The sequence below is a fragment of the Motacilla alba genome, chromosome 27 (genome assembly GCF_015832195.1).
Source record: "Motacilla alba alba isolate MOTALB_02 chromosome 27, Motacilla_alba_V1.0_pri, whole genome shotgun sequence".
NCBI classification, from domain to species: domain Eukaryota; kingdom Metazoa; phylum Chordata; class Aves; order Passeriformes; family Motacillidae; genus Motacilla; species Motacilla alba.
Window position 1 is genome coordinate 192802 of NC_052042.1, and position 24813 is coordinate 217614.

The window sequence follows — 24813 nt, forward strand, 5'->3', positions numbered from 1 at the left end:
TGCTTTAAACCCAAGCTCCATCCCCAAATTACACTGAACTTCCTGCGCATCTCCCACATTAGCCATACCAACTGATGCACCTTCTGTACACCAATCTGTGCTCAGAGAGATCCATCCATCCATCCATCCATCCATCCATCCATCCATCCATCCATCCACTCACACGTGCTAGACCACCAGGAGGACTGTGGGCTTGTGGCAAGCACACACCAGCAGTGCAACACGCACTGATGCCCCCAGCCTCTCACCCAAAAATCTTGTTGAGGGTGTTGGCAACAAAATGCTCCTCTTCATAGCTGCCTAGGCTGAGCAGCTGGGCTCCCAGCTCCCGGCAGAATTCCAGTGCAGTGATCCACGTCTTCTTCTCTTGCAGCTTTTCGAAGTTGAATACCTGGGAAAGGAAAAACCCACAGCATGGGGGCTCAGCAGCAGAACAGGAGCAGAGCTCTGTTCCCATTTCCAGGCAGCCATGTCTCAGGGCACAGTGCTGCCATCCAGCCCCAGCCAGGGTTATGGAGTGCCTCTTGCAAGCACCAAAATGTGCTCCTTCACTCCCCTGCACTGGGGAGGCATGTGCATCCCCACAGCAACCTTTCCAACCCCCCTTCACCTTGTAGCAGTGACGAAGTTTGGGGTCGGAGCTCCATCCTGGGGGGCAGGTGGCAGTGAGGCTGGGCGTGGGGAAAGGACTGGGCAGTTCAGGATTGACTGGGGTGCCCAAGTTCTGTCGACAGATGTACTTGGCCTTGAAGGTGCTGCAGTTCTTCACCTCCCACAGCCCCATGGAGCTGCCGGTGGCCAGGGCCACGCAGCCACCCTTGTTGTAACCTGGAGTGCTCACGAGAGCAGGGGAGACGCCAGCCTTAGAGTTCGACTGTGCTGGGGGGCAGTGCCAGCCCTGCCCTGCATGAAGGGAGAGTCCTCATCCCATCCCCGTCCCTTACCGGGCTGGTTGCGGTTCCAGTGAGTGTACATCACCTCATCACCGCTCAGCCAGTGGAATGCGCCTGTCTCATTGATGTCCTGCAGAGCTGTCCAAAAATACTCCCCATCCCAGCCATAGATGAGGCTGCTCACGTATGCCTGCTCGAACCTTGAGGGACAGTGAGAGTGGGTGATGCAGCGAGCTGAGACACTGAGCTGCCCATGATGCTCCAGCCCTTGGAAGTCACTCCCCACCTTGCAGGGCTTGTTTTGGGGCAAACCCACCACCACTGGCATGGCACTGACCTGTTGGTGATGGTAACCAGTGTGGAGCCGTAGTCGGAGCATGTCTTGCGGGCGTCACTGTAGGGGACACGGTCCTCACCCAGCCAGAAGCAGGATGGGCTGTGCCACTTCCAGCCCTGGGGATGGGTGAGAGGGAACATCCACCACTGCCCACCTGGACCTCCCCAGAAGGATGGGAGCAATCCCAGGGCATGAGAGCAACATCCCAAGTTCCCCACCACCGCCTCTGCCTTCTCCTGGAAGGTCTCCTGCCCCCAGCTGCCCCAGCTTGACCCCGCTCAGCTTTGAGCTTCAACAAGCCCTTGGCCCCAAAGGACATTGATACAAGGGAAAACAAACACCCAGGCAGCTTCAAAGCTGGGGAAACAGCTCTCTCTGCCAGCGTCCAGCCCCGGCCGGGAAGCAGGCAGGGGAACACAATCCTCCTCTTTACACTGCAGGACTGAGTCCAAAGCAAGTACCACTGCAGTGAGCTTTAATCCCCTGCCTTGTTGATGTTGGAGTCTCTCCAGGGTTGGAGACACAATAGTGTCTGTTTTCTGCCAGAGCAGGGAGCAGGTTGGCCCTGGTCCTGGCAGCAGTGGTGGCAGAGTTGGGAGGGACATGGGGGCTCATCTGCAAGAGGGGACACACACCCTTCACAAGGTTAAAGTGGCTCAGCCAAGGAGCCAAGGGGCCCCAGGCTCACGGACACCCTGGAAGGGGAAAGCATCACTAGGGTTCTGCTCCTGGGTCAGTCCCCCAGGCATTGGAAGGACAGTGGGGGCACACGCCATATGCAGTGTCATCAGCACAGTGGGGAAGGAAGCAAGAGAGCAGCTTTGGGAAATAAAAACAACCACAAATCCCAGTTTTTCCTCCAAGTTCCTGCTCCTACAGCCTTTCTCCAAAGCTGGGAAATCCATGTACAGACCCATAAGCTGGGTCTCTCTGGAACAGCATGGATGTAACTGAGCAGCTAAGAAAGGAGGCCTGTCCTGGGACAACGCAATGGCCCCAGATGGGTCCCCAACCAGCACCACAACACCCACAATACCCCAAGGGTGCACTGCCACACACAGCACCACAACAACTCCCTGTGATCTAAAAGAGGACCAGGACAGGATCCCCAACCCCAAGTGTTGCCTCCAGCTTCCAACTCCAGTGTGCCCCGACATCCCTCTCCTGATCTGCCTTTTCCACTGCCCAAACCTCTATCCTTCATTGCTTCCTTTTTAAGGCTGTTACTGAAATAAAGGAGATTTTTAAACAGGGGAAAAAAGCAGCAAGGCTGTAATGAAAAACCAGCACAGTGGCTGGAGTGGATAGGACCAAATGCCTGAGCAAGATGTGCCTCCTCTCCACCAGCTTCTGCCTCTGGGTGGCAAAAGTCCTCATTGAGAATGAGTAAGTAGAGGAAGGATGGTTCTTAGTTAATTTGTCCCTTGCATTGGTTCATTGGTTCATTTATCCCTCACAGCTTGTTTCCCAGTACATCTCTGTATGGAACGCAGGGCCAGGATAAGACTCTGGCTAGAGAGTCAGGAGGGAGTTAAATCTGAACAGGGAGTCCTCAGGACTGCTTTGGGGACACACAGATGCATGGTAGCAGAACTCTGCAACTGAGTGTCTCATCCCCAGCACCTGTCGACAGCGGGGGCTCTTCCACCTATGTCTGGCAGCTCTCAAATCTGGCTCTGCATGGCAGCTCTCCTGGCTGCTGTGCTCCCCAAGCTCTAGCATAGCCAAGCAGCTGCTAGAAATGGGGCAAGGATATGGGAGGAGCCCAGCAGCACCTCTGGGAGCTGGCCTGGAGTGGCTGCTTGTTAGCCAGGGCGCAAGCGCGCTGGCCAGCTCTGAAAAGCTGGGAGAGGTTCAAGAGCCACACTGCTGCCAGACTCAATGCTTGGAGGCTTTGCAGAGAACCACAAAAGCCACTTCCCAGCAAGCATGGGAACAGGCTGGCTTCAGCCCTGTGCGACAGCTGAGGAAACTGAGGCACGGCACAGGCTGAGTGAGAATCTGCTGGTTTGGTGTCCCCAGGATGCCTGTGCCCTGCCCAGAGGAGGCAACCTGCCATCACGTCAAGGCATAGGGCTGGCAGCCACCTCCATCCTGCCAGGCTCCCACGTGCTCCTGTGTTTTGGCACAATGAGAGGGAATGGGGGATAAAATGAACATCCCTGCTGGCAGCCAAGGCTGCCTGATGGGCAGAGTCTTGGACAATGTGCCCAGATGCATGTGTTTTGTGTCCCAATTTCTTCCCATGGACTCCTCCACCATGGCAGCAAGGGGCTCAGCAGCCCCAGAGTGCTCCAGCTCAGCAGCTCTCAGGCACAGACCAGCTGCTCTGATTGCTGCTCATCGGGGCTCCCCAAAATGGTTCTAGGGAAAGGTCCCCTTGAAGCCCCAAGCACCATGCACAGCCGTGGAGCAGCCAGAACCACTGCTGTCCCGTGTGCCCCTCACCTTTCGGCACCCGTGGTCATCCTCCTCCTTCTCCTGGCTCACCCGACCAGGCTTTTTGCAGATGGAGGGCAGAGTCTGGTTGCAGGGGCTATCATTCCACCTCCCTTCCTGCAGGGTGGTAAGAAGAGCGGCGATGAGCCCATCTGACAGCCTGGGGAATGTCCCAGCCCCTTCATTGCTACCTTAGGTCCAAAGACTTTACTTCCCTACACCAAATCCCCAAGGATGATGAGATAGATTCCTCCCATCCCAACGGCTCAGGTGAGCTAGGCTGAACCCAGCTGGAGACACTTTCCGAGGAATGCCTTCCTCAGCAATGAGGATGCTGCAGTGCTCCCTGCAGAGGTGCAGGATAACCCCCCATCCCCTCCAGGCTCTCACCGGTCCCCAGATGGTAACACAGTCCTCCAGGCTGTCACGGAAGTTGTTGGGCTCAAAGGGGTGCCAGTACGTGAACCTCACAGGTGTCCCATCTGACCACTCAAAGTTCATTTGTAGCTTGAGGTCATTTAGGCCAATCCAGAGTTCCTCCACATCTGCCAGGACAGGAAGGGAGGGAGTGAAGTTCCCTCCTCCTGGCTGGCCTTGTGCAGAACCCACCATGACCTCAGCCCTCGTGATGGAACTGGTCTCTACACCAGCACCTGCCAAAACCCACTCAGTGCTCAGCTCTGACCTCCTTGTGCCAGTGGGCAGGAGAGGGCAGGACAAGGGCAGGGCAGCTCCTGCTTGCAAGGATGGACCCCTGGAGTGGGAAATTACAAGGACATGGACCCCCAGCGTGGGAAACACAGGGACATTTGCCTGCAGCTTTCAGAGAGGGGATAGCAGTATGGGAGTAAAAGTCCAGGACTGCAAGCTCAGGTCCAGTGAACTATTGGTTTTCAACCATTCCTTTCCAGCACATCCCAGTCTGCTCCCAGCCTGGGGGGAACAGTATTTCCTCTCCTTCCTCCATTCTCCTATACCTCCTTGCTGGCCTCCTCCACCAAGTCCAGCAGGAATTTTTTCCCATCTTTTCCTAGATTAACTGGCTGGGACTAGCACCATTCCCAGCTGCAGCAGTGTAGTTTTGACTTAGCACTGCAGGCTCTGGGAACAGCTTTTACATTTGCTGGATGGAGGATGCACCCAGATTATGTTTCTCTAAGGAACACAGCACCTCCCAGCCTGGGGCCTCCGCTCCCTGCACAAGCACAAAATCAACTCCGCAGCCTCCAGCACATCCAGGGACTTTTCCATGGACCCCACAAGACAGGAAAGAGGCTGCTGCCTTAGAAAGCTCCTTTTACCTTGCTTGATCTCCTTGGTGACAAATTCCAGCTCAGAGAGGGTGTGGATGCTGACCAAATCACCCCCGCTCCGCAGGCAGGTCTTCTTCGCCTCCTGCCAGCTCTTCTTCTCTCCTACCAGCCGGTAGCAGTTGGACTGGAAGGGCTGCCAGCTGGGCTCGCAGTCCACCTTCACCTCCGACCACGAGTCTGGCAGGACACAAGGACACTGAGGGTTCCTGCCCAGCTATCCAGGCAGGGAAAGGACCGCAGTTCTACAGGTGCTCAGCAGGTGAAGCCAAAGCCGCAGTGGGAAAGCCACATCCAAAATATAATAGGCAGTGCAAGGTGTGGGAATGGTGGCTTCAGAGCTCCGGGGACAAAACAAAATCCCTTCTGTCTGCAGAAGAATGAGGGCAGAGCAGAGCAGAGAGCATCCCCTCCCCTGGGGACGAGGACAGGCTGCTCTCCATCCCTCCTTTACCACCCAACCTGGAATGGCACCAAGAACTTCTTGGAGATGTTCCTTGGGGATGACTTTTCCTGAATCTAGGGAGCTCAAGCCCTGCTCTGCACACCTAGGACACCAGCAAGCTGAGGACACCATGGGCACCTATACGGGCAGGATCCCCTGACCGTGCTGGGGTGGGAGCACCAGATGGGTTACAGAGCTGCCCATTCCCAATGCTAGTCATCCCCTGCTCACCCATCAGGAAGGGATCAGCCGTGGCGTTGGGCTTCTTTTTGCAGACGTAGGGAAGGGCAATGCCACAGTCGCGGTTCTGCCATCCCCCGGATGACTCAGTGCGAATTACCCCGCAGTTCTCCTCACTGGGGTTGTCGGGCTGGTCTGGAGAGTGGGATAAGGAGGGGACAGGCTACTGGGGATAAGGAGGAGTCAGGACAGAGCCACCAATGCAGCTCTCCCGGCTTCAACACCATTAAAACCCCTTTTATTTTGTTATTTTGCACGATGAAGACATGACCCCAACATGCCCAGGATTATTTATAGTGCCTCAATACACAAGAATCCAAAGAGCCACTGTTTTACCTGGAAATGTCAATAGCAGTCAAGGGGTCAAAATACCAGACCTGAACTTCTCCCGCCTGTCCTCAAACCTACTCCAAGGGTATCACTGTTTTCCCCCAAGTGCCTTTGGGTGATGGCACTAGGCATGATCAATGGGCCCTCTTCCCTCTGAGTACCCCAGGGTTAGGGATGGGTGTCTGCAGCTGGGAACCATTTCTCAGCCACACTCCAGCACTAAGCAGGGATGCAGCAACCTGCCAAACAAGGAATGTCAATCCACATTATCCACAGGGTCAACGAGTGTTTGTAAAGGCCAATTCCCCCATAGCACCCGGTGTCCCTGCTCCAGCTCCACAGATGTCCCAGACTGTTTCACAGGCCCATGGAGCTCTCTGTCCCCATGCAGCAAGGGGATACCCTGCAGCAGCCTGGGCCACCTCCCTTGCCATGGAGCCACCTCTGGTGGTCACAGGGTGTTCCTCAAGCCCCATCACCACCACAACCTCCCCTGTCTCACCATTCTCCCAGTTGAGGTACTTGAGGGGTGAGTTGTCTGACCACTGCCAGCCTCCATTGATGTCCAGGTCATTCAGGCCAATCCAGAGCGTGGAGCTGTACCCAGTCAACAGACCTGGAGCCAACACAGCCAGTGGGGCAGAATCGGTCCCCCAGGCCCAGCTCAGTCTCCAGCTTGTCACCCCCCTCCCCAAACCTGGGGCAGGCAGAGCAAACTGGCAGTGGCAATGCCCACAGGGCCATTAGCTCTGCTCCAGATGACGAGTGCACAGATAGGCTGCCAGCATCTCACCATTGATGTAGGTCTGCTCATGGATCTCTGTGATGCTCAGCAGGTTGGCCCCTTGCTGCTCACAGCTATTCCAGGCTTCCTGCCATGACAGGGTCGACTGGAAGTTGAACTGGTAGCAGCTGTTTGTGAGGTGGTCCTTGTCCCAAAAGGTCTCACAGTCATTGCCTGTGGGGATGAGCAGGGTGAGCACCCAACACAGACACAAAGAAACCCAAATAAACCCCAATAACATGCTGCTCTGGCACTGCAGACTGCTCGCAGGCAGACACAAGAAGCCTGGAAGTCCCCAAGACGGATTGGCATGGGGTTTTTGCTTTTTTCCATGGGATGTGTCCCCCTACTTACTCTTTATGGGGCAGAAGCCCCACCGCTCATCCTTGCCGTAGTCCTGGGTGGTGGCACACCAGAGGTGCCCATCCTCCCGTCCTGTGCTGGTGCACTCGTGAAACCACTGGTTGTCGTACTTGAAGGGGATGGTGCAGGGCTTCCCATGGGAGTTGCCCTGGATGGTGTAAATCTCTGAGGGAAAAGAGGAGCCCTTGCTTGAGGATGTGTCTATGGGGGCTGGAGGGAGATTTGGGGTGAGGGGTGCAGGTTGGCCCAGTGTGGGGGGCTGTGCGGTGCCCGGAGGCTTCCCACTTCCCATCGCCCTGATCCTGCCTGGTTCTGCAGCCCCAACAAGCTGGGACTGAGCTTCCCAGGCAGGACCCAGTTGCTGCAGCACCACAGCGTCAGCTCACAGTTTGGAGTTGATTTGGATTACAGGATAACACTAATGCCCAAGGAGGTGTTACCAGAGTAGGACATGGAGCACAGATCTTCCTCGGTGTCATACGTCCTCCACTGTGAGCCGTGCATCTGGTCCCCCCCGTCCAGGGAGGAATTGCCCAGGCGGGCACCTAGATGCTGCGAGAGCTGCTCCCCGAGCCCACGGCAGCTCCAGCGCATGTTGACTGACTCGCGGTCACACTCATAGGTGGCCAAGAGGTGCAGCCCTGCTGTGGCATTGGTCCCATGCCATGATACTCCCAGGCACTGCATGGCTCCCACATTGAAGAGGCGATTTCGGGAGACCCATTTCCACTGCTGGGCTGGGGTACTGGCGTTGCAGCCCTCAGCCAGTCGCACCAGTGAGTCCTTGGTCTCCAGGCAGCCCTGCGTGCCCGTGTTGTAGATGAGAAAGACTTTGGAGTCTGGAGAGAGAACAAATGGAAAGGGTGAAAGCATCACTGGGTGAGATTCAGTATGTGCCATGCATGGCCCTGAGTCCTGACAGGACATTCTGGCTCTGTGCAAAGCAAGTTTTGCCATGCATCCCTGGGCAGAGCACCCAGGACGCTGGGGACCACCACTTCCCTTCAGCACTGACTCAGGGTTTGCCCCAGAGCCTATTCCCGCTGGTGGACTCTGGGAGGAGTGACACAGGTGGGTGTCTGTATCCACTGTGGCATCACCAAGGGTGGCTCTTGGGCATCGGAGCCAGCACAAAGTGCTAGCCCACTCTAACTGCATCGTTAGAGCCATTCAAAACTGACCTCCCATGGGCAGCACTTGGCTGCAGCATTCCCAGGCATTGCAATGATGCCAGTGCTGAAGAAGCCAATGGCTTCAGCACCAGCCATCTGCTCCAGGCAGAGAAAAACAGAGCAGGGAAACAGCACATCGATCATTGCTATGTGTGTCTGGGGACCTGCTAAAAACTGTGGAGCAAACAGGAACTGCTGGGGAACGTCTCCCATCCTGTGAAGGAAAATGCCTGCACAGCCCCAGCCCCAGCAAATACAAAATGTCATGTCAGGACCCCTTGGAATCCCAGCCAAGGCACTGGGAGGTGGAAGCCAAGTGAGGGGAATCGTTGCCAGCAGACAGAGGTGCAGCCGACGAGGGAAGACAGGCCAAGATCAACCCTAACTCCACACACATCCCACAGTCCTGCCTGCTGCCATGGGCCAACCATGCTTCCCCAAGGAAATTCCCTGACCCCCAGCATCACTGGGGGCCACTCCACCATGTGACTTTATCCCAAAACCTGCATAAACCAGTAAATCCTAGACATTATGCTGGGACATGCTGCTCCAGCTGATGTGTCAAGTTTAAAAGACACTTTATTTCTTCAAATGAATGTTTCTAAGCTAAAAAGCCACCTCAGGGCTTGTCACTGTCTCTTCTTATCCTAACACCCCAGCAAGAATCTTCCTAAAGCACCACATCAACACCACTACTTTTGTTGTTCTTTGTTATAAAACATGCAATTTTTTTCCACCACAAACATTCACCAGAAGTCCAAGTGAACTCACGGGCCCCACTATATTTAGCTTTAGTTTGCTTTGGTTTTTTGCCATTGTATGAATTTTTTGGGCTGAAAAGGTTTTCATTTCCTATTTCCCCACAACCTCACCCTGCCCCAGCTCTGTTGTTACACACAGCTCCTGCACATTCAAGCAACAAACACCTTGGCTCACAGAACTTTTCTGCCCCATATATAAAAGGAAAAAAGAAGTGGAGGAAGACAGACATCCCCATTTCTTCTGGGAGTTCCAGCACCGACCCAGCTTTGTGTACGAAATTATGTCAGAGGCCCCTTCCCCAGCCCAGATAACATTTTTTTGATTATGTCAAATGAACAAAAGTGAAGCTTGTTTGCAGGGCTTTATTTAATTTAAGGGAAACATTTCATTTCACTGAAAATATTTTTAAAATCATGGCAAGTGAGAAACTAAGCAAAAACCTAAACAGGGCTGATTCTGGGTGGCCGAAGCTCAGGCTCCTTAAGCTGGTGCTGGTGTTTCTCCAGCTGGAACTGGCCTGATTCTGACCTGGACAGTGGGAGACCAACTCATCTCCCACCAACACCTTCTCCCCATGCCAGCACCACCCATGCCACACCCAGCCCACTGCTTTCCCCTTCCCGCCTACAGTAAGGGCAGTGAAGCCCCTCCAGCACCAGGGCTATGGGGGTCTTTAAGCAGGTTTGGCTGATGTAGCATCAGTGCTGTGAGCCACTGGGGCAGGATGAGGCCTCCCTCGGGCCTGATGCCACAGTGGCTCCCCTGCAAGGAGCCAAACACCAGCGCTTTGCTCCTTAGAACAGAAAAGCTGCTCTACCACGAGTATCACCACAGAGAGCATCAGCAACAGGACACCTGTGAGCCCTGTCTTGCAAGAAAAAATTAATATTAATAAAAAATTAATGGAAAAGCCCTGGAGCAGCTCAGGAATCGGTGTCAGGGTGCTCAGTGCCACATTGAGGCTGGCAGCACCATGCAAGGGCCACACTCACCAGTGGTCCTGCAGTGGCACCGTGTTCAAGGAAGCCATCCAGACTGGAGGGGGCAGGCCCAGGGCCAGAGAAGCACAAAATACCATTTTACTCTAAAAAGAGAAGAGCCGGAGGTAGGAAATTATAGGCTACAGGATTTGGGCAGCCCCCGCATGCTGCAAGCAGCTCAGCCCCTTGGCTCAAAGAAGGCAGGAGAGGCCATGCAGTATCCCCAGTGTCTGCTGGGCCACGGAGGAATGGGAAAGCTCCAGCACCAGCTCAGCCTTGGCATCCCCCCCAGCTCTTCCAGCAAAACCGCTCGCTGTGCACTGCTGGGGAGGAGGTGGGGGATGACCCGCATGAGCTCAACACAAGGCAGCAAAGCTGTGCTTCATCAAAAATACACCTTTCTTTTCCTTATGTCTATGGAATTTGGAATTGACCGGGTCCATGGTGTCCATGACATTGGCAGTGGTGCTTGGATAAGCTCCTGGGCACTGACAGGAGCATTCAGCATTCCTGACCCCAGGATCGTTGTGTAGTTGGGTGGGAGGAGGCAAGTTTGGCTCAATGAATCCCTTTTCCCAAGCTGGTATTGTGCAGAGCAAACCAAATCCTTGTGGGAGGTGGCTCCAGAGGAGCATCCCAAAGGGACTGGGAATGTCCCCGTCCCTTCCAGGGCCTGCTCTCCTGCACTGCCCTCAGTAGCCATGGCACAGCTATGGCTGACTCCTTTCAGAGATGTTTCTCAGGTTTTGGTACCCACCTGTGGACCTGAAATCACACAGGCAGAGCTTTCCAAACGTCCCCCAGTTATGCAAACCTACCCACATTAACACCTGCAGATCCTTCCCAAAGAGGAGCTGTCCTCTGGCACAGGGCAAAGAGCACTGGAAAACGCAATCCTGCTGGATGCTCTGCCTGGAATCACCAAAATTAAACCAGGGCTGGTATTGGCACGCTCCATCTCTCCCTCCTGCATCCTCCCTCTTTTGAGCAGGGCCAGCTTGGAGCAGCTCGGACCCATCACATCCTGGTCCTCCTCCTCTGTGGAGGACTTGTGAAAGCAAAGCAGAATCCCACACACTTCCATCAAGGATGGTGCCTTGCTCCAGCCGTGCAGCCCTGGTATGCTGCCTTCAGCCTACTGGTGGGATCATGGAAAGCAGCTGGTGCTACAAGGCAGAGGGGATGATGGTGGGGACAGAGGGAACTGGGACTGAAAGCAGGACACTGGCTCTGCCAGCAGAAACACTCTCCTCATCCATGTGGGAAATAGTGGGTGCTCATGCCTGAGCACAAGTTCTTGGCCAGCAGGAAGACTGAACTGAAAGAACTCAGCTCAACCCTTCCCACAACAGCTTTACCACCCCAAGCAAATATGGAAAACGTCACAAACTTTCAGCAATTTTGGGGACTGTGGGCAGCACTGGATGAGAGCGGCCACAAGGACAGTGGACAGAGAAAGCCCTGCAGCACAGCATGGATGGGCATCCTTGGCATCACCCAGCCCCAAGCACATTCCAGCTCAGCCACCCACAACACCCAGAGCACCCCTGCTCCATTGCATTTGTCACCCTCCTATCACCAGCAGGGAGCAAATTCAAGAAAGGACCCCGGCCCCAGTTATCCTGGACTGGAGCAGCTCCAGGGCGCCGGCTTCAGTTACAACTGAAAGCAAATGCTGTCCCAAACATGTCAGTGCTGCAAGGCTCTGATACCACATCCCTGCCAGCCCCTGCCCCCTCTCTGGCTTTTCTGTGAGGGTGATCATGGCGCCGTGTGATGCCAGAGCCCCTTGCAAACCTCTGGAACTCAGCCCTGCCCTGCAGCTGCCCTGGGAAAGGTACTCCCTGCCCCTCTCACTCAAGGCTCCCCTTTATGTGGGATGTCCCAAAAAACACAGCTCCAAGTTGTGCAGGAGGTTGAACACAGCTGGAGCCACAGGGACAGATCCCTCTCGGAGGTTCCTGTGCTGCAGACACACGATGGATATGATTTGCTCCAAACCAGCCGGTAAAGGCAGGAAAGCCTTGAAGTCCACAAGGTGCCCTAGCCATGCCAGTAAACAGGGCTCCACTGGCACTCCGAGACTCATGAGCTCCCTCAGGGACTGCAGCCCTCTGTGCTTACTAACACCTTCATTTGGATTTGTGAGGCCAGGAAAAGGTTTTACCTGTAACGTCCTGCAGCAAGAAACCCACCTTTCACTTGCAAGGAGCAGAAAGGAACCCCTGTTTCAGCCTGAACCTCCTCATGTAATGTGTATCACCTGCCAGCAAACAGGGCACAGCAGCCCCAAGCCACCTACTCCAAACCACCATCTTTTCAGCCCATTTTTGCAGCCCAAGGGTGAGCAGTGGCTCTGAAACCCATGTGGCACTGATGAATGAAAAACTGCAGGAACCGGGAACTCATTCACAATAAACATGGTGGGGATGCACCAAGTATGGGGGAAAGATCAGCAGCAGAGAAGAAAAATTCCCCTGGAATTAAAAAAAAAAAAACCAAAACATAGAAAAGTGTGACAAAAAAATGCAGACAGGCTGGGAGAGCTGGGGATGTTCAGCCCAGAGAAGAGAAGCTTCCAGGGAGACCTTAGAGCCCCTTCCAGTGCCTAAAGGAGCTCCAGGAGAGCTGGACAGGGACTTTGGACAAGGGCCTGGAGTGACAGGACAGTGGCTTTGTGATGGAGGAGGGCAGGGTTAGATGGCACATTGGGAAGAAATTCTTCCCTGTGAGGGTCGAGTGGCCCTGGCACAGGTTGCCCAGAGAATCTGTGACTGTCCCACCTCTGGGAATGTCCAAGGCCTGGTCAGATGGGGCTTGAAGCAGTCCACACTAGTACCCATGTCCCACTGGTCCATACCCATGGCAGAGGGTGGCAGGAGATGATCTTTGAGGACCCTTTCAACCCAAGCCATTTTGGGACTCCACAAAGAACCAAAAGCCATTGCTCATGGAACACAGGAGTTTCACCTGACAGAGCCTCAGCTGGGCCCAGCTTGCACAGCCCTGAGGAAGAGAAGGAACTGCTGGAATGGGGAGAGACCAGCCCGACAATTCCAGTGACATTTGGGAGGGCAGGACCCCAGGACTGCCCCTGACCATGGTCAGACAGTTCTGCCGAGGGATACAGCGGGGTTGCAGAAAAGTCCCAACTCCATCTTGAATTTCATATTACTGGACAAATTATTCCTCTGGAGGAAAATCCCCTTCCTGGAGAGAAGTTCCCAGGAAAGCCCAGCTCCAGCAGTCAGCCCAGGCATGGCTGATGCTTGGTGTGGAGAAGAGCAAAAACCATAGCCACTGCCATGAAGAGCACCAATTTTTGGCCAAAGCAAGGAGGCCTGCACATCCTTCTGCAGGCTGGGAATGGGAAACAGTGATAAAAGCTGTGCCCATGGAAGCTCCCAACAGCAGAGCTAGAGCACCCCTGCTGCCAGCAGGGATCACACGACACGAGAGCATTCCAGCCTGCGGAATGAAGCTGCTGCAGGGCTGGAGCCTGGGCCAGATCTAGGGAGAAATTGGGGAAAATTTCCATCTTTCTATCCTTTGCTGGGTACCGGAGGACAAATTCTGGGGCTCGTCTCCCTTGTGGTCACTGCTGTGGTGAGTCCTTTGGGCTGCCAAGGGACAAGCATCGGCTGTACCTCCCTCCCAGCTGCTTCTGGCATCGGTAACTCCATGCAACTCCTTAGAGAGGAACTTCAGACTAAAAAAAAAGAAAAGGGAAGGAAATGCAGCCATTCTGGCAGGCCCAGGACACGTCTGGCTCAGGAAAGGCACCGGCCCCGTCTGCTCCAGAGCTGAGAGGAGACACAACCCCCACTCCTGATGCTCCTAAATTAGAGGTTTACAGCAAATGAGCAATGATGCCCAACATCCCACAGCATCACCCAGCACAGCACAACCCTGAGACTTGGCTGGGGCCAGACTTGCCAGAAGTAGTTCTGGGTGCTCCAAGCCAAGCTCCAGAATAAAAGAGGATGGTTGCTGTTTTGTTTTAAAAACAGACCTCAGGGAGTTAAGGACCTCTTGCTACAAAGAAGAAAGTGAAGCTTCTGACAGTCTGGTTGGGAGTATGGAGAAGCTGGATGTGCACTTGGAGCTGAGAAACTCCTCTTGGCTGGCCCAGCAGACAGAGAGAAGCTGCTGTTTATATGGTGGGAGCTGTATGTGATGAGCTCCTTACTTGGCTGCAATGATGATGGCTACCTACCACCCTGCTCACTCCTGCTGTCTCATAAGGGTTTTGGAAAGGGGCCCCATACTTCACTTCAGCCTCTCTGCAGACATTAATAAGCCCATTCTCCCAACATCCTGCCTGGGTCACAGATGAATGAATGCATTCCAGAAGGGATGCTTGTCCCTTGGCAGCCCAAAGGACTCACCACAGCAGTGACCACAAGGGAGACAAGAGCCCCAGAATTTGTCCTCCAGTACCCAGCAAAGGATAGAAAGATGGAAATTTTCCCCAATTTCTCCCTAGATCTGGCCCAGGCTCCAGCCCTGCAGCAGCTTCATTCAGCCAGAGTTTCTGACTCCCAAGGAATGCAGGGAGATGAAGGCAGCACTATCCATTGAATGGGCTCCAGCCAGGATGGCGGAGTGCAATGGAGTGCAAGAACACAGTGGGAGAGGCAAAGGCTCTCTCTCAGGACACAGTGGTCAAAAACTCATCCCTGAGCACTGCTCTGGCCCCAGATCCTCTGACTGTCCCCATTCCCTCAATCGCCAGCACCCCAGACCCCCTGGACAGCAAAATGGCCAGTGGTGTGATGTGACGTGCAGGACAGCCCTGACATGTCCTCACAGACAAGGTGCTTCCAGCACAGCTGGCAGAGGACTTATCAAATATTTCAAAACTACTAAAAAAACTCCCCCCAAAATGATGAAAGATCCATAGATTTCTCCTCCCTTGTTTTTCCAGTACCACTCCTAATGTTACTTCCCTGAGCAGCGGTATCACTGTCTCTGGACAGGGATGCCCCTATTCACCAAACCTAAGAACATTCACACTACCAGGGGCAGTCTCTGGTGTCCCACATACATACATATTTTTAAATTAAAATTATATTTACCATGAAACTTCCCACCGGGTGCCCTTTGTCTGTCTCATGCCCTGCACTTCCAGACCAGGCATTACTGGGGTAATGGGGCCTTTACTACAGAGCCCCAAGTTGCTGTGTCAGGATTCCAGATGGAGGAATGGGAAAAGCTCAATTCCACCTTCTCAACATCCTGCAAACAAGGCTGTTTTACATGGAAAATCCCACGTGTCCCTATTGCAACATCTCAAAGTGCAGTGCAGGACCGAGCAGCGGGATGGAAATTATACTGGAAAATACTCTGTGCCCCCTGAAACCATCAAACCTTTGCTCCCAGACTAAAGAGTGCTCCCAGGAATTTGCAAGTCAATCCACTAATCATCTTCTAATCCTGAAGAAATTACAGATGGGCTCTTTAAGAACAAGAGCATCTGTAGGGTCTCTTTTGGGCTCCAAGCAATCTTAGGAATGAGAAAAATGTTGATGCTCTGCAAGCTGTGCACAGTTCAGATTAATTAAAATCCTGCTCCTCAGTGCACGTGAAGCAACAAATTTTACAAATTGCTTACACAACCCTCCAGAAAATGCTGGCTTAGGCTGGGCTGGAGTGGGTGGGAGGGCAGCTACCATTCCCCGTCCCACCCAAGATCCAGCTACATTCATGGAGCTGAGCAGGGCATGATGATCTAGTGTGTAACACTGGGACCTCTGGCAGAGCTGGACCAAAGCCTTCCCTTCCCTGCTCCAAGCACCCACTGAGGCAATGGGACCAGAGCCTCTTGTGATGGATTTATCATCTGGAAAAAACTATTTAGTACAGAGGGATGATAACACCCTCAGCGCACATTTGCTTTGATTTTGGGGCAAAATGTTTCCTTGGAAAACACTTAAGGAAGTAATACTTAAGGAGAGTGCCTCTGCCTGCAGAGAAAGGTGCAAAATCCAGCCAGAGAGAAAATGAAACCAGAGAGAAAAATCTGCAACGTGGCTTTAACCATCACCAAGACCTCAATGCCTGAAAATGCCTTTGTACATGCTGTCAAGGAGCATCTCCCCATGGGAAACCACCTGGGGTCCCCATACCAGCTGGGTGGCTTTAGGGGAAGGGGACAGTTTTGCAGTTGAACAGTTTTGCATGGAAGGTTAAATTAAATCTCTTTTCACTCTTGTCATTCTTGCACAAGCACCATCCTCGACCCTGCTGCCATGTCCCAGTGCTGCTGTGGCTGCAGATGGTGGGGAGGTGAGGTCTCCACTGTCTCTTGTGCCCTGCCAGGCTCCAGCAGCAAAGCTAACACCTCTGACCCCTTTTTCTGCTCCCAAACAGTCTGAAGAAGATTGAGATATAATTTCTTGGGGCTGCATTTGCCATGCAAGGCAAGGGGAAAATGGGGGGGAAATGAATGTAAAGGTTGCTCTGTTTGCTCTACAGGCTGTAAATCCTTTCCAGGTCCCTTTTGCATTCTCTCTTGCCCCACAGCTGACATGGCAGGACCTACACTGAGCAGTGGATAGGTGGGAAGTCGATCCGGCACCAAGTCCTGGCATTGAGACAAGGACCTTGTCCTGCCTGCAGCCATGGCAGGTGCTGCCTCAGTTTCCCTGAGAAGGTATGTGGGTGCCTACACAACACTGCACAGATGGGTGAAGGAGATATCCCAGCAAGGAGCCCCAAACCTCTGGCCAAGAGCTGTGCTCCACCTTTCTGGCTGTCCCGGCGGTGAGGGTTTGGCACAAACCTCTCAAAGAAGCAAGAGCTCCCCAGGGGAATCAATGCTTGTCTGCTGGGCTGGCCCCCACTGGAAGTGTCCTTGGGAAAAAGGAACTCTTGGGACTACTCCATCCTGATCCCAAACTCCCAGCAAGGATCCCCTCTGAGCTGCAATCCAGGCTGGTGCTGGGGGATCCTGGATGCGGCACCTCCACTGGCACCATCCTCTGCCCTCTTCATCCACCACGTCTGAAACAGGACTGATGCAGGGCAGGAGCAGCTCTAAGTGGGGATGGGGAGGATAAAGAGCTGAGGGTGCTCAGCACCAGCAAGGCATGAGTGACATGGCTCTGCGGGCTGGCGGCCACTGAAAGCTGCCTTGTTCCTTGTCCAGGCCCGGCATGGGGTCGGCTGCCACCGCTCCCGCCCCACGGCCGGGATAGAGGTGCCTCTGTCCTCGGAATTGCCAGACTTGGATCCCACTGACATTTTTTGGGATGAAACAGCCAGAATCAGACTGTAAAGGTAGCAAAACCTTGCTGAAATGTAATAACCCCCTAAAAGCCCACAGAAGGAGGAATTCACAGCCCTCAAGTAAATTATGGGGAGGTCTAACATGAATTCAGCTGTGAAAAGTCCAGCTGAGATGTCTACAAACAGCAGCAGACCCTGACCGCTCCTCCAAGTGCCCCAGAGTACAGGGGTCTCCTTTCCCATTGCTTCCTACTTTCTCCATTTCCCAGCCAAGCAGTTTCTCCTCTGATGCCAGAACCGACCCCTTGCTTGGCATGAGATTGCTGCCCACTGTCATCAAGTCCATGATCCCATGTTTGCCCCTTGAGTGAGGCACCTCAGCCCCAGGCACTGTGGGACTGAGGGGAGAGGGGAAAGCCCTGGGGTTGCAAAGGGAGATGGGGGAGGGGATCAGTGTGTTCCTATGCTGCCACTTCCAAATCTTCTTTGGATTTGCTAAATGTGCTCTGACAAAATAGGCCAAGGGATTACGGTTGTTATTTTCAGGCAAAAGTAGCCAATTTTGCTTTCTTTTCAAATCTTAAAATTTTCTGAATAGAGCCAAAATAATTCAAGAAGTCCCAAAAGCAGTTCCTTAGTTCTAGGCTAAACTGTCTTGGGATGAAAAGGGTCTCAAACGGCAATTTCAGGGGCCATGCAGAGGAGCCTCCAGTGTCTGGCTCATGGTGCCTTCAGAAGGTTAAAAAAAGATAAAATACAACCCGTTGACTTTATTGTGAAAACTTACTAGGAAAAAAAAAAAAAGTTTGCAAATACCCCCTCGGGCCCCGATTCGATCAAAAAAAGATTTTATAAAAACCTTTTTCATATGATTAACATCTCGGGAGAGGGGAGTGGGTTAGGAGGGGAGAGGGCGGCAAGCTCCAACAAACCCCTTCGGCCCCTTCCCGACCTCCCGCTCCGCGGACTGCTTTCCCCGGAGAGACAAAGGGCCGGAGCGGGGCTGCGGAGCGCAGCGGGCCGGCGGCCGCCCCCGGCCCAGGAGCCCCGCTGGCCCCTCCCGCGGCCGCGGAAGCGTTTCCGCCGGCCTCGGCCGGTGCTGCGTGGCCGCTCGGCGCGGGGAGTTAAACTCAAGAGTCATAAAAAGGGAGTGAAAACGCGGCGGAACGGGAAGAAAACTTGGCGCGACCAAACTGGAGAAAACAAAACGTGGCGGAAGGCGCCACGACCGGAGAGGAATGGAGTAAAACAAACCGTAGTAAAAGCAAATAAAACATTCCGCGAGGAAACAAGCCACAGCGATGTGAACCGCGTTAGAGCGAGGCGTCCCGTCCCCCCCCCCCCCCCCGCCCTGCGCGCCGCCGCCGGGGTCCCGCCACCCCCTTCCCGGGGGAGCCCGGCCGGGGAAGTCCCCCAGCACCGGTCTGGGTCCTCGACGTGGTTTGGCTCCTCGCCCCTCCTTTTACCCCCGATAAGAAAACTCGGGAAAGTGGAGGGAGGGAGAGCGCGGTCCCACCTGGGTGCGCAGCGCCGAGCACCAGCTGGAGCCCGAGGAGGCAGCAGAGGGGGCCGCGGAGAGGGGGGCACAGCGGGGAGCAGACGGGCCGCGGTCCCGCCGAGCCGCGCCCCATCCCCGGCGCTACCCGCTCCGCTCCGCTCCGCTCCGCTCGGGCCCCTCCTGCCGCTCCTGCCGGGCCGGGAACGCGGACGGGGAGGGGGGTGAGGGGAGGGGGAGAAGGAGGAGGAGGAGGAGGAGGAGGAGGGACGCGAGCGGGAAAGGGAGGGAAAGGAGGGGGGGAAAATGTTACAAAATAAAATAAGAAAAAAAACCGAAGCGTGCTCGCCGGGCTCAGACACTGCGTCAGCAGACCGGGGCCCGGCCCAGCGGCGGCGAGAGAGCGAGGCGCGGCCCGCCCGGGGGGCTCCGCCCGCTGCAGCGCATCGCTGGGGCAGGGGGTCCGGGGTGAAACGGGGGAGTAGTAGAAACGAAGCCCAGCCTGGCCAGGGCATCCCTGCAGATGCTCGGGGATGGCTGGCTCCCCCAGCAGAGTACCCACGCAGCCCTCTCCACACCCCCGGTGGTCGCAATGCTCCGGTACGGGGCGGAGGGTGTGGGGGAGATGCCCGCGGTGCCGCCGGTCCTCAGCGTGGGACCTCACCTCGCCGGGGTGAGTAGCCAAAGGCTGCCTTGAACTCCCACCACACATCGTCGTTTGCACCTCTGGGTGCCAGGCAGAGTTACCTCATTCCAAGCACAGCCAGCCCAGCTGGATCCTCCTCCATCCAGCCCTGTGGCACCGAGCTAGGCAGCTCCCAGTTCAGCTGTGGATGCTGAAGTTGGACACAGCTCACTGCGCCTTCCACCACAAGCCCAGTCCCTCCAGCCATGGGTTGCTGGTGCAGCTCTCCAGCTTCTGGTGCTCTGCTTCGGGCATGAGACAAAGAACATCCACAATATCAGATGTAGGCTCCACAGCCAGGAGCTGAACATATAAGGCTTTAAAAAACTTTTAAAAAACTTCTAAACTTTTATTTTCACACCTCCACTCCAGCAGGGCTGCCCATGGCCACAAAAGCCACCCAAAGAGGCAATATACATGGAAAACACTGGAAGTTGGCATATTCCTGGCTTTTACCCATTTGGGTAAAATTTCTGGCTTTTTACCCATTTGGTGCATTTGGGTGATGCTCACGGTGCCCATTCTTGTGGGAGCATCCCTAAGGGTGTAGAAGCCTCACCTCCTCAAACTCTCCTGGGATTTGAGCAGTGCAGGGAGGGTCAGTCAGTCCTTGAAACACAGACTCTGCCATACAGATTCAGGGGAGATGATGTTTTTGAGGAGACCAAGCTGATGGCAGAGCTCTCTTGAGCAGGGAGCAGGATCTGGCCCCAAGATGACACAAATCCCTGAGGGGGTGAGGAGTGGGTGTGAGCCAGCCATGTTCTATTCTTCAGAAAATAAAGGAATCTGTTGTTTCCCAGTGAGGCAGGAAGGACCTCCAGGCTGGTGCCAGGATGGGCTTTGGGGATGCAAACCCTCTGGGGGGCCTAATTAAGCACATCAGCATCTGGACTGTTGGTCTTTCTAAAGCAGGGATTACTTTTTAATTGCAACAGCACTGAGAGAAAGACCTTGCTGGCCCCCATGGCTGCCACAGGAAACAAGCATGATAGCCCAGGGAAGAGGAAGGAATCATCCAGATCCTCTCTCCTATCCCAAAAAACTTGGAGGCCACTCCAGGGGGATGCCACCCACTGAGACATCAGTGGCTGGACATGATGGGGCTGTGAAGTCCCATGAGTGGGACCCTCCACACATCCTGGACAAATCTGACATCCCTTTCATGGAAGTTGAACCCATCCAAAAGAAGGAACATAGCAGAGTCAAAAGGCTTTGGACCCCATGCAGGATTGCTTCTTCTTGGCCTGGTTCATCCTGTCTTGGAGGCCCCTATCCTGCATGTGATTAGCAATTAATTAGCACTTCTTAATTAGTTTCTTCAACACAGGCCAACAGGTCCTTACCTACTCTCTTCCTAATCTGGTTTAGTACCAGTTGAGTCGCTACTCAACAGAGTGGATCAGGCAGAAATGTGTTTTTCCCTTGGGATGTCTCCAGGCTGTCTGACCCCTGTGGCCCTAATGAGTTGCTGCCAGGCAAGGACAAGGGGACGTGGCTGAGTGCAGGGGATGGCCAACTGCACCTCTGGCCACAATCTCAGGAGAGCTCCTTGCCTTGGAAGATCAATTTGGAGCAATGGGCTTATCCAGGATTACCCAGAACTTGAGATATTCAGTGTCAGTAGCTGATTCCCACAGTTGAAGCATCTGTATCTTGTCATTTAATTGGAAAAATAAACTCTGGGTTTTGGCCAAAGCAATATCCCACGTAGGGAGTGGTCACAGTGGTGGGACTGCAGTAGGATGGGGTGAAACAGCATTGGCTCGAGTGAAAGTCATCCTGCAGAAGGTTTGAAAAACATTTCTGGAGATAGATCCAAGCCACTTGCCTGCCTTTGGCTGGAGGTCTGACCTGGTCAGGAGCAGTTGGGAGAAAGCAGGTCAGTCAGGATGCTCAGCAAGTTGCAAAATGTGTCACCAACGTGGAGTGGGACCCAACCATAGCAGTGGGGGAGAAACCTGAGATTTGGAGCTGGGGTGCTCAGTGGCAGTGAGGCACCCCATGACTTACTAAGTTTGGGGCTGTCATGGGGCACATTTGGTGTTTGCTTATGCGAGAGGCATTAGAGGAAATGATTTGGGGACCTGTGGACAGCATCTGTAGCCTTCAGAATTTTCAGAAGGAAGGGTCTGGCCCCTTCTGAGGACTGGCAGGTTTTAAGAGTCTATTTATTATACGACCAGGGAGGAAGCATGTCCTGCTCTGTTGCACTCTTCCAAGGGTTGTTCCCCCCAGCCCATGGCTCTCTGCGGGACTGAGGGCTCCAGGAGAGCAAAGCGCTGCCTGTGGGCAGCTGCTGTTGGGGGACTCTGGTGTCAGGGGCTTTGCTTTTTTGGGGACCAGCAGCACCTGCCAGATTCTGCCAAGAGCTCAGCACCGCCTTGGCCTCATTCTGGCCCCAAATAGGACTGGTTGGGCCAAGATCAACACCCATCTGGCAGGCACTGTGCACTGAGGTCACTGCTTGGGGAAGAGGCCGTCTTGGCGTCTGCTGGCTCCTTCTCCCTCATGCCGGCAGCAGCAGCAGCAGCAGGGAATGACCACGTCGCTCTCTCTGTTGGAGACAGGCAGGAACAGCCAGTACAGCTCCCCCTCCAAGCTCCAGGCTTTGCACAGCAGGCAGTGAGGGTGATTGGTATCCTCTTGCTGCGATGTGAAGTTTGGTGGGGAATCCTATGGGGGTACAGCAAGGGACTCATCCCCAAGCTTTGCATTTGCACTTCTCACTTTGGGGAGAAGCCTGGGGACACCATGCGGGGGGCTCAGCTCCTGCACAGCCTCAGGCATGTTGGTTGTCATCGGGGCCCCATAGCAATGCTCCTGAGGGTTTGGTTTTCTCATTATGGTTCAACATTGCAACAGTGGTCTCAGCGCTGGTGGCTCAGGCTCCACTCCCAAGCAGGGAGTGTTGGGAGGCACCTCCTGTTTTCGTCCCATGCTCCTCCCCCAGGAGCTGAAATACAATGTTTGGGATCAGCCCCCTCAAGACTCAGCTGCAAGTAGAGGGATCCTGGCCAAAATGAAGGGCCCTTTCCCTGCCTCGAGCCCAACCGTCCCTTTGGCTCTTGCAAGGAGCAAATGGAGCTTTGCCAGGGTCCCTTAATGTGCTTGGTCAGCCTCATTCCCCCTGAACTCCTTCCCAAATTTGCTGTCTCCCAGCACTGCAAAAGGAGTCCCTTTGTGGGTGCCCCACACAGCAGCTCTCACAGCGCTTTGCTGCTCTGTCTTCTGCAGCCCTGAAAAGTCAGACAAGTTCAAGCTGCAAATAATTTATTAAAACCAGATGTGCTCACTTGGAGCTGCCATGAGGAATTTCAGGGCGCTCCAGCCTTGTGAAGACCAGCACTGAGATCCTGGCCTTCCGCTGCGGGGGCGAGACAAGGCTGGGGGCTGCCCAAAGAGAAGTGCTGCCTTCTGAGCCTGTTGCCTCTCCTTCCTGCCTGGCCTCCCCTGGAGGGCTCCTGGAAAGGGGCAGAGAGAGAATTCCAGCCATTTACAAGAAATTTAGAAAAACACTTGCTCTGCATGACTCAAGAGCAAATTGGCAGAACAGGGCTGCAGAGTGGGGAGGGAAAGCAGCTGGAGAGTAGTGGAGGACAGCACATCCTGAACAGCATCTTCCTCCTGCCAGAAGTGGGTATAGGACCACACTCTGATAGCAAAGATCTCACCCTGTTCCCTGGCCCTTTCCAGCAAGAGCAGCATGGTCCAGTTGGCCCCGAGTGCTTCATTTCCACCTCTGCTGCTGCCTCACCTCATAGCCATGGGCACGTTCCCTTCCACTTCCATCTCTCACCAGTTCCTTTAGCCTAGAGGGGTTTTGGCATCAATCCCAGCCACTCTCCTGGGCTTGGGTGTGAGTGCGTGGATTTTCAAGGATTAGTGGGAGCTGGGATGAGCCAATGCTGAACAAAGCAGGTTTGGAGTCCTCATCCTGATGTGGAGCTGAGCCAAGAGCAAGGCAGTTGCCGACAGGGCAGTGCGTGCTCGTTGTTCCTACGTAGCCAGAGCTTTCAGTCAGGAGAGGACAGGGCTGAGCAGAGTTCTGGATTTTTTCTTCTCCTGAATGCAAAGCAGAGCCAATCACCTTGTAACTTTGCTGCTGGTGTTCCCCAGGGCAGCCCAGGGGGGAATGGGAGATCTAGCCTGAACATGAGGGTGAATCTCCCTGTCTTCATCTTGCTGCCCTCACAGTATCCCTGCATTTCTATCTTAATTCCTGTGGTTTTATCTCCATCCTTGTATTTTAACTCCATTTGGACCATGGCACTGCTCTGCATCATCCGTGCAGCCCAAGCAGGGAGGATGGGAAAGCAGCTCCTGGCCAGGGCTGCCTGGGGGTGGTGAGGCTCATCCCACACTCGCGGGGCAGATGGTGGATAACCTCTATTTTCAAGCTTTCATGAATCAGCTCAAAGCACTTCGGCCACCCCTTCACTGAATGTGTTTGGAAATGAGTAACAACAGAGTGAGTGAAACACAAGCTGCAGCTGAAGGGAGAAGAAAGACTACAGAAACCCATCCCAGAGGAGATGCAGGCTGGGAGCACAGAGCAGCAGGGAAGAGTGCAGCTCGTCACCATCAGCACATGCCAGCAGCTTCTCCTAGCCTTCACACCCCCATGCAGCTAAAGCATGGAATGGGGGTGTGTCTCAGGCCCACTCCCAGAACAGACAATAGTGTCCTTGTGGCCAAAGCCTGCTCCTGGGTGTGAAATGTAGAGATGAGAAGCCGAGCTGCTCTGCATTTGTTTGGCCTTTTGCCCCCACCCAGGGTGATGGCCAGGGGGTACCCAGCTGCCCCTAAAGGCAGCACTGGGGCCAGGGAGAAGCAGAGACCACAGGGAGAGCCATGTGCAGCCGTGGAAAATCAGTGTCTCAGTGCAAAGATGCATCAGCATGTGGTAGCAAAGGTTAGGTCCAGGCTTGGTGGGTTGTCAGGGTTGTGCCTAATTATGGTCCTGCACACTCCAGTCTCCTGTTCTCCTCCAAGCTGTGAGTAGGAAGGTTTAGTTTAAGGCTGCCTGAGCCAAGCTTGTGTAGCACCCATAAAACAGCATCCTCCAGCAGCAGATCCCAGGCAGACAGTGGCAGTGGTTGCAAAGCTCACATTGTGGGTTTGGCAGGTCACAAAATAAACTGGGACTGGCCCATTTAGTAGAGAGAAGCTCATTTATAGCATGACTCCCAATTGCGAATGTAGGAGGCAAAGCATCCAGCGAGGCAGTCCCTTGGTGAATCTTGATCCTGCGGGTGTCAGGGTGTGTCCCTGCGCCGAGACCACTGTTGCACAGGTCCCTGTGTGTGTGGGAACCTGCCTACCCACTGCAGGACAATGATGATGCT

At 54.4% G+C, this 24813-nt stretch overlaps 1 protein-coding gene across 1 annotated transcript in view; it reads right to left on the bottom strand.

Moving 5' to 3' along the window:
* Positions 1-18916, bottom strand: part of MRC2 (mannose receptor C type 2) — a 28733-nt gene extending 9817 nt beyond the window's left edge. The window contains exons 1-13 of the mRNA XM_038163070.1: positions 18802-18916; positions 7582-7980; positions 7133-7306; positions 6788-6952; positions 6497-6610; positions 5656-5799; positions 4971-5159; positions 4060-4214; positions 3679-3786; positions 1231-1346; positions 945-1093; positions 611-828; positions 249-391 (exon numbers count right to left, since the gene is read on the bottom strand). Of these exons, the coding sequence (XP_038018998.1) occupies positions 249-391; positions 611-828; positions 945-1093; positions 1231-1346; positions 3679-3786; positions 4060-4214; positions 4971-5159; positions 5656-5799; positions 6497-6610; positions 6788-6952; positions 7133-7306; positions 7582-7980; positions 18802-18916 (2189 nt within the window). The remainder of the gene's footprint in view (positions 1-248; positions 392-610; positions 829-944; positions 1094-1230; positions 1347-3678; positions 3787-4059; positions 4215-4970; positions 5160-5655; positions 5800-6496; positions 6611-6787; positions 6953-7132; positions 7307-7581; positions 7981-18801) is intronic.
* Between the last annotated feature and the right edge of the window lie 5897 nt (positions 18917-24813).